Below are 14,419 nucleotides of genomic sequence, written 5' to 3' on the forward strand. Positions count from 1 at the left end.
CTCTTCGAAGGCTTCCTAAAGCTTCCTCCAACTGGGATTTCCATCAGATGAACATACATTGTGATACATGAGACCTGAAGCAATGTACAGACGAGAGAAGATCACTGCCTAACAACACTGAACTGGGCTGTGGACCTCACCTCTGGCCACCTCTAAGGTCCTGGGTGTTTCTGAGCAGATGATGCTGGATAGAATTTGGAATCATGGCCACTGGAAGCTTCATCAAATCTGAAACTGAGAATCACAGAACTTTCTGTACATCACCCAGTGAGTGTCAGGCACAGGGAGAGCCCCATCAACACTCACTGTTAATGTTCTTGGCGAAGAATCTTCACAGGCACTGACAGTCTTTTCTCTACTAGCACTGCCTGCCTCTGTGCCAGGATTGCCATCCCCAAAGCAACGAGGTGCCTTAGGTAGATGGGGTTTAAATCAGTTGAGAAAGCTAGATGCTGAGGCACTGCAGCTGGAGCTTAGTGGTAGAATGCTTGTCTACCATGAATCAGGGGCTGCGTTTAATCTTCATTTTTCTATTTTAATTTCCCTAAATTTCGTTTTCTTTTCTAAAGATGGTGGGAAGTATGCATTGGCCTCTAAGGTGCAGTGGGCTAAAAGCCAGGCACCACTTCTTGTCTAGGAAGAGGTGACAGTGGGGGGAAGGGCAGAACTGTAAGCAGCCTAGGCCAGGGCCTTCCTGAGCTCTCAGGGTGCAGAGTCCTGGTGAGCTGACTGGATATCCCTGGTTTCTCGGGGATGTGATCTATCAGTGAGATCAGTATGTATTCACCTGGCTCCTGACCCTTCTGAGTTGAAGGAAGAGGCAGGGACGAGAAACACAACACTGGTAGCATAAACCCTGCCCACGAAACACTGAAAACCTTGGGGAGAGCTGTTTGAAGCACACAAGCCCCTGCAGAAGTGGGGTTCTTCCCTGTCCTACAGACGTTCAGCCTAAGGGACCGTAGGGGAGCAAGTGTTTGGATCAAGAAAGTGGGGACTCCTGAGCCAGCTGGAATGTATAGCCATATCTATCCTAGAACTCAAGAGGTCTTGGAGTCAGGACCCCATTCCTGGAGTCTAGGAGCCTGTCATTGATTTTTGTTTGTTTGTTTTTTTCCCGAGACAGGGTTTTTCTGTGTAGTTTTGGTGCCTGTCCTGGACCTTGCTCTGTAGACCAGACTGGCCTTGAACTCACAGAGATCCACCTGGGTCTGCCTCCTGAGTGCTGGGATTAAAGGTGTGCACTACCACTGCTCGGCCTCACTGATTTTTAGAAGCATGAATCATTAACAATATCATTGGCTTAACCCAGAGAACAGATCACTTTCTGTTTTTCCCATCACCATGCATCACCATACTTATATAATTAATCATCATGTCACTAAAGAAAACAATTCTCATGTTTTAAGAGGTAGTAACATCTCAACCTACCAAAGCTTCCGAAATCAATACTGGGAAAGATAAGCTTTATTAACATTATATGTCTTGTCTTATCATTTGGTACAGGGGAAACATAATACTGAAAGCATCAGAAGCTAAAGAGATTGTTGAACTCTAGTAGTAAAGTAGGTTACATTATATTTAAAATATTGATGCAAAACTAAGTATCTTGTCTGTTGAAGATGAAATCAGATGAAGAATGTGGGAGTGTGAAAGCTCACACCGTGCTTGCTGGAGTCTCTCATGAGGCTGTTTTGATTGCTCATTTACTTAAGGGGTTTCTTTCTCTAATACTCAGAACGTTTACAATAGATTTAAATGAGTTATTTTTGATGAATTCTAAGTATCAAGAAAACGATCACTTTTGTGAAAGTAAACAAAACAGTCTGTGACTGTGACTCCCTGCCTTGGGTTGTTGTTGTTGGGTCAATAGCCAGTTCAGATCCTTAAGGACAAGGCTTAATTTTCCTCCTGCTATTTTCTGCCCCAAACACCACTGTGGAATGCCAGTGCCAAAAAATGGTAATGGAAATGTCCATAAAAGGTTTAGCTTTAATAGAAGAAGGAAAATATTGGGGTGGGGGGGCAGGTAAGCTGGAGCAGAGATGATTTTTCGTGATTGCCAACCTTAATGTGTTAAAGCCCAATTTTTAACAGTTGTGGAGTCATTCCCCACAGTAATTACTAAAAACTGCCTCCTGAGTCAAAGTTCGAATCATCTGGTCAAGGAGAAAGTGGGTTCTTTGTAATTGGGAAATGCATTCAAACCTGTGCTGCTGCCCCGGGGATACCACCACCCCAGGAGCTCTTGCTTGCTCAGTGATGAAGCTGTGGTGATTGTACCTGATTTCAAAGGATAATCACTAATTTGGCAAGCTGGCCATTAAAATGGTATTTTGAAACCTACTTTGAGTCCTCTTCAGTGCCATTTTAATCCTACAATATGACAGTTATAATTTTGTAGGGACTTAGTGTTTTCAATGTGTCTGCCTGCTAGGATTGGCCTGTGTAATTATTTTCTGTTTCTACCCCTTTTAAAAGTACAACATACTCAGAACCTTCACATCATAAGGAAAAATGATTCCAGTAAGCTGTAAGTAAATTTAAGGGTTCACACCATGAATTGTGTTCCACACCACTGCTGAACTATAAAGAGTTTGGTTAGGGAAACAATTATAAAATTAATTAGTGAAGAATAATTTCTATATCTTGGAGTAGACTCAAGATATAAATATTATGTGAGAATTATAAAGTGATGGAAGGGGCTTCTTTGGGTGTAGGATTGACTTGTTCTAATGTGCAGGGCAGTAGATAAGAATAGGCAATATGCAAGAACCTTTGTGCTCGTCAGATGCAGTGCCGTACTTCACCTGTAGTGTTTCTTATCGATCCTTACCACAGCCTGTGGGCTGGTGCATCTCAGTTTGGGATGTAAGAAGATAGCTATAAATCAGTATATTGACTCACAGTGGCAAGGTGTGGCTCAGGTTTAACTTAGCTCTTCAGACTCAGTCACCACCTCTGTAAGTCAAGATGGACACGTCTGGGTCTGTAGATATTTCCTTTAGGTCTTGTATACACCGTTTTCTGAATTGTAAACAACTTGATCTAACCATGGGTCCCAGCAGCCTCTGTACTAGATGGCTTTGCTGGTGCTCACCCCTTGCCTATTTCTAGGAAAAAACAGCATCTACAATGTTCTCTGCTTGGCTTTGTGCATTATTTGCATGAACATAATCCTCAAATTATGCTTCACTCCACAATTTTATCTTGGCATGGGAGATCTCTTTATTACTTTCAAAATGAATAATGAAAAAATAAATTGGCAACAACAACCAAAAAGAAATCAAGCAAAGACATTACATTTAATCAGCAGTTTTTGCCTCACCAGATGAAATTATTGTGCAGATACATTAATTAAAAACCCAAGCTGAAAAACTTGAGAATTAAGTTATAACTTTTTAAGGGTAGTCTCCTTAGAGATGGCTAAACCTATTTTAGGAGCATGTGTATTGGATTGCTGGTTATATAATTGGAAGTTGTTTATAATACAACATCACCTTGGTTACTCCACAGGAGTTAAGAATAGGGCTTGGGAAAAGCATGGGATTGTGTGGTTAGATTCAGTTGGCTTAAATAACTTAGTGGAGATGGATTAGAATGGAAGTGTTGTTGTCCTACTGTCCTCCTTAGGAGAATCCCATCTAGTAGTGAATCTTCAGTCTGATTCTTGTGGGGCATGGGGAGACAGTTGAAGCTGGTCTTGAATTCCTGATCATTTTGCCTTCACATAACCAGAGCTGAGATTTTGAGCATACACCAACACACCTGGCTCAGATTTTGACCTTTAACATTTCATTATACTAAACCCTCATAAAATTTTAATGATTATTATTTTCTTTTTTCTAGCTAACTTAGTTCTGTGGTGCCATTATTGTCAATAGTGTTGATTTCAAGAGATACATTCTAATATTTTAAAGGACGTGTGGAATTAGTCTACAGAGTTAGTCTGGCAGAGAGACATACTAAGCATTTGCTTCACACAGCAGCATGTTTTGTGTTACTGCTTGCCTTTACAAGCTTGCCGTACCTAAAACTTTCATAGCACTTGACGATACAGGAGAGTGTACTGACCCAACGGATATGTATTTTTCACTACGTTCAAGGTACTTCTCTTAGCTTTTGGATCATATAAAAAATGCAACAGTACATACAGGGTGGTTGTGTCCCTAAAGAGAATGGCAGAAATGTATGACAACTGTGAAGGAGTGTGAACCTAGGGCCAGTGGCATGTACAGAAAGTGCCACGAGTCTTTAGAAAGAGGGATACAGTGGCATGACAGAGAGACAGTCACCTCACAGGACCGTGAGGTAAGAGGGCTGTAAGGATAGCGTCCTTTATCTTTTGACGAATGGCCTTCCAGAGAGTGTTATCTATGATCCTCTAGAGGGAGGGTCCTAGGAAAATGATGATGCGGCTGCTTTTGACCTGCCAAGCTGAGCAATTTTTCACTTGTGATTTACATGTGATACAAGTGGATGGATTCTACATCCTTTGGTGATTCCAGGCAAGGTGCTATGCAGAGGAGGGAATTCAGGAAGTCTCTACAGCATGGATTTAGTGTGGAACCATATTAGGCGAATTCTTTGAGCATTGTTCAGACTAGAACTGTCAGATAGCTTAAGATCAGTAGAGATAAGAAATATATTCTCTCTCCATGTTGTATAAGAGATTTATGCTAGACGTCAGTGTTAGTATTGATCTTGATCATGTTGCATAGTTTTAGTGCCTGGCTCCTGAGATGAATTCTAAGGAACTGTGGTCAAGCCCTTGCTAAAGGACTTGCAACAGCAGGAATTCTGACAAATGATGGGGCAGAAGATCCCTGACCCTGTACAGTTATCTGTACCCAGGTCCCTGTCACAGCTTAAGAATGCCTGTCCATGGGTCCATGCCGAAAGAGATGTGCAGGAGTTGTCGAGGACTTAGTATTCTCCCTATGTGATTGGAGGAGGTGGCAAACTAAGGAAGCTTGCAGAGTATGGCTGATAAATGGTGCTATTTGTGCAGATGATATTGAAATCTTTCATACTTAAGGGACAACCATAAGGCTACAGTCATAAATGGGCAAGAGAGAAGGAGTCAGAACTACCAAGTGCCAGGCCTGGTGATGTGGAAGAGGCTGGACAAAGGCTTTGAACAAAGGTGCTCCTGCTCCATGCTGGGACACCTAGGCTGGCTCTGCAGCATGGGACAAGACAGTTGTTCAGAGAGGACAGTGCAGAGCTGCATACTTTTGTGTCCTCAGGTATTATTTTATGCGATCATCATATATTTATGGAAAACCAAGGACTGGATTCTTACAAGAATTTTCATTCCAGTCGGACATTGAGTACGAGTGTCAGATCGCAAAGGTGGAGACTGTCAGTAAAAGGCAAGACTGTTGTTGAAGCACAGGTCAAGACTGAGTCCGTGGGGAACAGAAGTCAGAGCACAGCACGAAGAAGAGCCTTGCTGCGCCTCTAGCTCTAAGCAGCCAGGCTCTACCCATCTCTGTCTTTCCTCCGGTGCCTCCAATTCCAAGCTCTCCTTGCTCCTTCCCACTGTGTTTTCATATTCACAATTAAAATGAGTGGATGGACTTCTTGGTGTGATGGCACTCTCTTTCCTTGGTGTTGTCTGTCTATGCCCTGGCGAGGGAGTGAGATGAGGCTAGACACACCCGTGTTTTCTTATCTTCTGTGTTGCCACCTGCGACCCACATAAGGCTTTGGAAATGATGTTTCTTTTAAAGTGAACAAAACCAAGAAGAGTAGTTCCTAGCCAAGTTTCCAGTTCTCCATAGCCACATGTGGCTACTGGCCACGTATCATTTGCACACAAGGCAGATGTAGGAAGGCCTCTATGACAGCAAGGTTCCATTTAATGTTTTAAACAATATTTATTATATCCATGTGAGAGAAATACCTGCTTTATTAAAATGATTCTTTAGGTTTTAAGCCCTAAATTTAAAATGACAACTGTAAGGATTGTGCTGATTTATAAATAACAAAGCAAATAATAAACTTTTGTTTCTTACTTTTGAAATTATAACGATATCACTTCTCCCTTCCCTTCCCTCCCTCTAAACTCTCCCATACATTCTTCCTTGCCCTCTTTCAAATTCAGTACATAATTTTTAAAATATGGGCTTTATAGGTTGTGAACATTATTAAGGTCTTCAGCATTTTTTTCAGACCAAGAAGAAATATAAATGTAATGAGAAAACTTGGTCAATGGTTGTGTTGCTGAGGCAAAAGTAGACAAGGAAAATGATAGAATCATAACACAAAGGAATGGCAGAAGCCAGTGGTCAAAGGATTCATCAAAGGGCCCTTGGCTCACTGTGGCTTTTTATAGAGATAAAAATAAAAACTCAATGAAAGCAGTGTGTTGTACTTGTAAAACCATTGTGTAATGGGCTAACCTTCATTGTATATGATGAAATACTTGCATCAACTTGCAGATGGCTTGGCATGAAGGTATTGAAGAATGTAATCTGTGGTCAAAACAACCTCTGTTTCCATCACATTAGTTGTAGCTACTCATAGAAATCTGTCATTACTGCATTGGTTTACTGCTGACATTTCCTCATAAAAGAGAAGTCGTGAGTCAAAGGATTCCCCAGAGTTTTGAACCGCTCCTTCCAGACACTTGTATGCACTTCTGCAGTAATTGCACATGGCCTGGTGCAGCCATCTAGAGGTATCTGCATATCCAGGCTGGAGGAGGTTAATTGGGAAGGGGTTCCATCCATGTGGCTCTAGGGAAGCCCTGTCTATGCTGGGAGGAGACCGTGTAGCTCAGCTGCCTTGGGGACCTGTGCTCTAGGTCAGCTGAGAAGCTCATTGCTTCCCCAGCGTTAACTTGGTGGAGTTAGACTTTGGTTTGTCCGGCAGACCATATAAGGAGAGGATGGATATTACTTACAACTCTCTGGGAATGGAATTCTCAAAACAGGAAGCCAGAACAGAACCATCACCATCTATTCCAAGAACATTTTAGAATTCTTGATATAGACACAAGCAGTTTAGGTTACTGTAGGTTAACCCTTAATTCTTTTTCCAAAACTTTTCTGAAAAAAAGAGCTTTCTGAGATGCATCCTGAAAAGAAGGCATCAACAGTCAGCTAGAGTTCAGAACATGCTGAGTTTCATCTGGCCTCACCATGGAGCCTCAGAAATCTGAGATGTCATGCCCAGGGGCTTGCACAATAACAACAACACCCCAACATTCTGTTTTAACAGCTTTCAAAGTTCTGCAGTGTTCTGTAAATCATGATAAGTATTAGCATATCAGTCCATGGCTAGAGATGCTAAAATAGATAAATTATTTTAAAACTTCTGTGGTTTTGTGTTTTAAAAGTCCTTGCCATCAGAATGTTGGAGAATTTAAGGATGGACATGCTTACTGTATGTAACTTAACTATGAAAGTTATATTCAGAAGTATGTGAAGAATGTATATCTATCTACAGTATAGCTGCATAAAGGGTGCCCACCCAAATGACCACAATTGGTAAACTACAGTAAAGTTATATAATTTATATGCAGTTTAAAAGTTTCTGTAGGTCTAAACTTATTATATGAAAAGAGTGACATGTTATAAACATGAGCTAATTCAATTGCATTGGATAATGAAGGGGAGACATAGGGATTAGGAGAGCAAAAGATCTTTAAAGTCCAAAAAGAAGTGAAAATGGGAGATGCCCCTTCATGATTAGACGTGCTGAGTTCCTGGTGACACTTTTGAGGACTTTCACACAATCCCCCTGCTGTTGTCTCTGGAGTGATGACTCTGTGTGAGAGTTTCAGCTGCAGGCTCTTCAGTCAAACCAATGAGAACACTGCCCACAAAGTTGTGGGGCGTCTGCTCTCATTCCCACCCAGTATATGCCAGGACACAGCAGGACACAAAGAAACCTGCCCACTGAAAAGTGTATCACATCGCCAAAAAGGTAGGAAAGCCACTCTGAAAGGGGCTCTCATGATTCACCTGAAGCCTCAGCTGCTTGGCTGAATGGAGCCAACAGCTTGAAATGTGCTTCAGCCGGGACTGCCCTGACCTTGATCTCCCTTAGACTGGCTATTAATCGGCTGGCTCTGGGTAGCAAGGTGTAATGGATTGCATGTCATCCTGTGGACTTCCAGGGCACCAACATGGCATGCAGCATTTTGTGACTGGCTTCTCAAGGACTCGGTGAAGGTTGAAGCATGCAGAGGTGGAAGGGCGCCTGTCTTCCCCTGATGCATCATTAACTGAAACAGTATCACAGACACTGCTGTTGCTATAAGAGAAGAGAGGAGTCTGCAGGCCCCAGAGTTCCTGCAAGATTCCTTTTAATACTGAGCACTTGAAAATCTCCTCTACTCACAGTGCCCTGACTAAAGCCCAGACTTTGCCTTTTCTTTTACCCATTCTCTATTTTTTTTTGTTTAAGCTTCACAGAGGGTTATGAAAATTGTGGGACTCCATTTTTTTCCCATTGCTGATAAGTTTTAACAGTGAGGAAATTTGAAATCTTTCACAGGGTTATCACAGGTTAGAGCTGTCATAGTTCCTGTAATCTTTTGATAGTCAGTCATTTGTTATGTTATAATTACTGTAACATTGACTCATGACTCTGTGTTTTAATTATCATCTACATATATTTCATGTAATAATTATGTTTACTGATAACAATGCAATATTCATAACTTGGATATCTGGCCCACAAAGGCACTAAAGCTGCAGAGAGGTGTCAAAAGAGATATTTAGCATCAATACAAACATGTTTTTATAGTCTGTCTTCCCTTTCACACTGACAGCTATGTATTCATTGCTGCGGAGCAGCCATTATAAAATATATTGCAAATGTATTAGAATGCTCCTTATTTTATCTTCTATTTTACAAAATTTTGTCAGCTACAGAGTTAGTAAGCAAATGGCAGGGGCTTCTTCTCTTCTCTTAGTACCTCTGTACTGTTTTCAGTCAACCATATGCATTTGAATGACCAAAAATATTCATTCAGGATCATAAGAAATATTTATTCTTTCTACATGCTTCTGACAATGATTAAAAATATAAACACATGTTTACATCACCACAATTTTGTATTTCACCCCCAGCAATGGTTAGATAATGATCAAAACTTATCAAGTAAGTTGGGAAACTTAGAAATTTAGAAAGCAGTCATTGTACCCTAAGAGTGTCTAGTCAGTTCTTTTCAGATCCTGAAGCATCAGATCTCCATGAGGTCCCCTTCTTTTAAGGAATAGCAGTTTGAGTATATTGAGACTTGAGAGAAATGATTTGATTACATCATTTTTTTTGTTCACCTTTTACACTTGAAAACATTCTGTTTGAATGGCAGTTGTCCAACTAGAGAAACTGTTATCAAAACACAAAGCCTGCACATCTGCACAGGCTGCACATCTGCAGAACTGCACAGGCTGCACTTCTGCACAGCTGCACAGGCTGCACTTCTTCAAGGCTGCAGTTCTGCACAACTGCACATCTGCACAGGCTGCAGTTCTGCACAGCTGAACATCTGCACAGGCTGCACTTCTTCACAGCTGCACAGCTGCACAGGCTGCAGGATCCACTAAGCTCCATGAGGTTCAGGACTCTTAGTGTTACTGGCTTTTGGCAAGTGTTCCCTGGAAATCCGGCAACTGTGGTCCAATCACTCATATCATGAGGGAAAGACTGACTTGTCTGTGCAGATATGATTCTAAGAGAAAAAGATCTTGAGTCTTCACTGCTGTGTACAGAAGCATGAAATAGAATTCAGGGCAGTGGCCTCTGCATTTCCCAGACTTGGAATTTCCTGTCCTCAGACTTCAGCAGCAAAGAAGGCATTTAATTTCCCTGTGCTGCAAACACTCTGGCCCAGCTCTTGGTGGCGGGCTGTGTACTCTGATGAGTAGGTCACAGGGCTGTTGGCAAGAAGAGAGGTCTTCCACCCTTTTCAACATCAAACTAAGTTTTCTAAATTGCTCTCTCCTTGAGATGTTCATTCTTCTAATTTCGCATGTTTCTGCAGAGTTAGTTGTGTGGCTTGCTTCTATCAGGCTTTTAAAGAGGGTGTCTTGGCTCAGTTTGGACTAGCACTGATTGGGCACTCTCTCTGCTTTCTCCCAGCAGTTAAACCCACCTATAACAGCTTTTATGTCTACTGCAAAAACCCCTGCCACAGAGTCCAGCCTGGAAAGCTCCGAGTTCAATGCGGCACCTGCAGACAAGCAACCCTGACCTTGGCCCAGGTAAGGAAGCAAAGGCAGTGTCCTGATGCAACTGCTCTTGCCTGGATTAATAAATGTGTGCCTGTGGAGCCACCTCTCCCTGTTTCTGATCGAGTATCACCACACTGAAAGCAAGATGCTCTTCTGGGAGGCTGTGATTGTTTATGGCATTCAAATTTCATGTCAAATATAGCCTTCCCTCTGGGTTTCTTTCTGCTCTGTAAGTTCAACTGGTGCACAGCAGTGTCTCCCTGGTACACACACACACACACACACACACACACACACACACACACACACACACACACACACACAAAGCACTTCCTACATCTTTTTTTTTCAGCTAAGACCTGCAGAAAGGCTGGGTAGAGCCTATTTATAGAAGTAATGGACTCAGAGGGCAATGGTGGTATTTTATGAAAGTGATTCTGAAGGAACGTTTTTGAGTACTGGAAATGTGCCACATTTGGATTTGTGTGGTGGGAGCTGGACTACACTTGTCAGAACACACTAGAGGTTTCATCTAGGAACAGTGCACTGAGGTTGTTCAATTAAGCGACAACTTACCACTAATAAGAAGAAGAGTAAGAAGGACAGTTGTAGAGCTTTGGTGTCTGCACTGAAGCAGTGGGTACCAAATCACGCACTACTACAGTCTTCTGCTTGCCACCCTGCAGCCTGCTCCACAGTTGTTCTCATGTTCTCAAGTCACTGGGGAATAAAAGTAAAAAGATGAGTGGCACTGTGTGACCCATGCCACTCTGACACTTAAATTCCACTGTTCATCAATAAAGTTTGGTGAAACCCAGACCACCTCATCTGTGCATGTTGTCAATAGCTGCGTGCATAGATACAGTCAGGATAGCTTCTAGAGCATGAAGTATTTATTGGGAGAAAGGGCTCACCAACCTTTGATATAAAATACAAGAGCAGCTGCTGAAAGGGTTCCTGGTGATACCTCAATGGCAGACTATGGGAGGTGGAGGAACCCTTGAGTGTGTGAAGTCCTGAGTGAATGTGTACTGTTGACATTAGCTGGCTATGTCAAAGACCCCAATGCCTCAGACCCATTATAAAATGACAAAGCCTTCTTGCTCATGTGTTGAGGATCAGAGGGATAGTAAAGTCTCTCTCTGGTCCCTGTATATATGTTGATAGTGTATACAGAAAATGTCTACAATTGCTTCCCCCTCACACACCTATTCACAGCCTGAAGACTGCTCCCCTACAGGTACTGCTCCTACAGAGATCAGCTAGACCTGTTTCCTTGATCAGCTGTGCACCATAACCCTGCCTCCTCGTTTGTCTGTATTAATTGACTCCATGTTTAGCTGTATGCATTGACTCCACCCCTCTGTTCAGTGTCTATAATAAGCACACTGAGCTGCCAGGCTCCTGCAGCTTCTCCACCAGAGATCTCAGTCCACCCCATCTCAGCTTGTCAGTGTGTCTGGTCTCCCTGTGTTTGTCTTTTCTTCATTCCCTCACTACCGCAATCTGGTCTGCCCCGAGAGCTGAGCTGACAGACTGTGGCAGCAGACTGGGATATTGATGTGGCACTGGCCAGTAGCCTTTGGGATGTCTGATCATCACAGCTCAGAGAGCACAGGTATAAAAGCACAAAGTCCAAGAGAGTTGGGTGCTTAGCTGTGGATAAGTACCCCAGGTACCAGATAGAGACCCCAGTGATGGGGGCCAATCAGAGTTCAGTATTCAGGTGATGGGGAGTCAGGAAAAGTCCTGATGAATGAGAATGCAGGGAATTTAAGACCTCAAAAATCATACCAAATAAAGGAGAAACCGTGGGTCCATTTCCTCAAACCAATGATTCAGTGCTTACCTGGGATACAGTATTTTTCACTAGATAATGAAATCCACCAAGAAGCCACATCGTTTCATCTGAGGCACTTGCAGTAGGCTCTTCTCTAGCCGTCTCACTAGCAGGACTCCTGCCTCGGCAGGCTGCACGGGTGCAGTGGAATTGCTCCTTTTACCTACGTCTCTCCTTTGCTTTTCTTAAACCAACACACCGCCTCTTCTTCTGTACTCAACCTGATGGCTCCCGGTGGTGAAGATGCCCTTGCTTCCTGGTGTGTCTTAATGCAAAGCCGTAGTAATCTAACTCTCCATGCATTGCGTCATTTATTTCATATCAGCACTCTGAGTTAAGTGCTATTAGTAATCCCACTTTTGATTTGAGAAAATTGAGTCTTAAAAGGATCCAGGAATTTTCTCATGAAAGCTAGAGCCTTGGAACTGGGAGTCTGAACCCAGACTGTTTTGTCTAGACTAAGCTCTGAGGATAGATTGGTCTTTTATTTATTTATTTTTTTTCTTGTCATACAGATGTATAGATACCTAAGGATCACAGACACAAAACACAAAAATCAGGCAGGTGATAAAAATGTGAAGTTAGATCTGGGATAGTAAGGGAGGGAAGGATCCTGGGGCATGGAGAAGCCCAGACTGTAGCACTGGCTAATAGTTGGCAAGCTATGGGATAAGACTCATTGTGGCTAAATGTTCTGTTTTTAATCAAGAGAATCACAAGTATGTAATTTTATGTGAAATTTGTCATTTGAAAATGTGCTCTATGGAGGACAAATAGAGAACAAAAATAAAACCTGAACATACAAATATAACAAAACCCTGCAGCTTCTGTCCCCATGTATTCCAGCAAAGTAGAGCATGGTAGGCACTCATGGTGTGCTGGCACTAGATGCTGACTGGAGCCTGAATGAGATAATCGCCCAGTAAGAGTCAGAGAGGCAGTGCAGTGTCTCATTGAAAAATAGCTGTGGAGCCAGGGTACCTCTGGAGTACAGCCAGTTCTCTGTGTCCTGCCCTTGTCAACTTGGGGACAGTCAATCTTGGACATGACAGTATGTGTCTTTGGTTGATAGGGAAATGATGTCAATACAAAGAATGCTTAAAACAGTATTCAGGACACATTTAAAAGTGTCAGCCTCTTTATCACCATTATTCTGTCATTATTCACGTACATACTTATCCACATGTGTGTATGTTTATTTGCGAGTTGATATGAAAATCTAGGCTTCGATGGATTCCTTTCAGAGAACAGCAGCTCTCTCTGCCTTGGTTCAGAGGTGGCTAGGATTCCACCTTTGAGCAGTTTCTCCTTCCTCTAAGATGAAGTCCCAGTATTCTGCTTTCCAGGACCAATCCTGGGAGCCATGGTGTGTTAGTCCAGAGTCCCACTCTGCTCCGTCTCACATGCCATCACCAGGACTCCCTGAGATTTCCTCCATTCTCATCTCCGCCTTAATTCTCCTTCCACTGTTCACTATCCCATGTGTGTGCTTATGGGGTCAGACAGCCTGTCACTTTGATCCTTACTTACCCTCATCCGCTCACTCTGTCTTACTGCACAGCACACAGCAGATGATGTTGAATGTCATATCTGTTTCTGAGCTTTTCACACATTGACTTCCTAGAGCCACACCCTTTTGAAAGCCTGTCTGGCATTTTAGAATTCTATTACCTTATTATGATGTGTTTGCAACAATTTGCTGGTTTCCTTCCTTGGGTTTCTGTATCTGTCCTTTTCTCTGGTTTTTATGACACATTTACAAAGTGGTAGGTCTCTAACAAAGAGACCCCAATGTCACATTGTAATCAAATCCTGGATCTGGGAGAGAAAGGTCTTCTCTGCTTTGCCCACAGCCCTGGCCTTTCCTAGGATAGATTGCTTACTGTCAAATCCAGCAATCAGTGGTCTGTTACTTAACTGCTTTTCACATACTAAAATATCTCCGAAAACACTCATGGAAAACATTCTTAAGGATTTAGGGGAAATGGAAACAGGATACTTTAAAGATGGTTCTTCTTCACCCATATTTCAGATGTAGTGTAACTGGTCCATAGCAGAGGAGATCCCATGCTTTGGTTTCATCATTGAAATGACAGTGCACACAGGAAAGCTACACATTCAGGGGTGGACAGTGAAACTGCTGCTTAGCCTGCCACCCTCAGTGTGGCACTGATGGAACAGGTGCTGGAGTTTGCCAAGGGGGATTATTTCTGCATAAATAATAGTCACCTATTAGGTTTCATTTTCCAATTCTTTATAAAATTCAACAGCTTAAACTATGTTCTCTGTTTATGAAAATATGAGAATATAGGATCATAAGTAGGTGACTCATTTGCATTCAGTGTGTGGTTCATTTAAGAATATATGCAAAGATATTCTTAAAGGA

The 14,419-nt window shown here is 42.4% G+C and overlaps 1 protein-coding gene across 5 annotated transcripts in view; it reads left to right on the top strand.

Moving 5' to 3' along the window:
• Prkn (parkin RBR E3 ubiquitin protein ligase) overlaps window positions 1–14,419 on the top strand; it is a 1,215,691-nt gene that overhangs the window by 438,353 nt on the left and 762,919 nt on the right. For 4 of the 5 annotated variants that reach the window (XR_008221125.1, XM_052750832.1, XM_052750835.1 and 1 more), the window contains exon 4: window positions 10,102–10,223. Coding sequence is in view for 4 of the 5 variants with exons in the window: in XM_052750832.1 (XP_052606792.1) it covers window positions 10,102–10,223 (122 nt within the window). In the remaining variant the exon portion in view is untranslated. The remainder of the gene's footprint in view (window positions 1–10,101; window positions 10,224–14,419) is intronic. The other variant, XM_052750833.1, reaches the window with a different exon arrangement.

This window comes from Peromyscus californicus, unplaced genomic scaffold (assembly GCF_007827085.1).
Source record: "Peromyscus californicus insignis strain IS unplaced genomic scaffold, ASM782708v3 Scaffold_22__1_contigs__length_63687245, whole genome shotgun sequence".
In the NCBI taxonomy this organism is placed as follows: domain Eukaryota; kingdom Metazoa; phylum Chordata; class Mammalia; order Rodentia; family Cricetidae; genus Peromyscus; species Peromyscus californicus.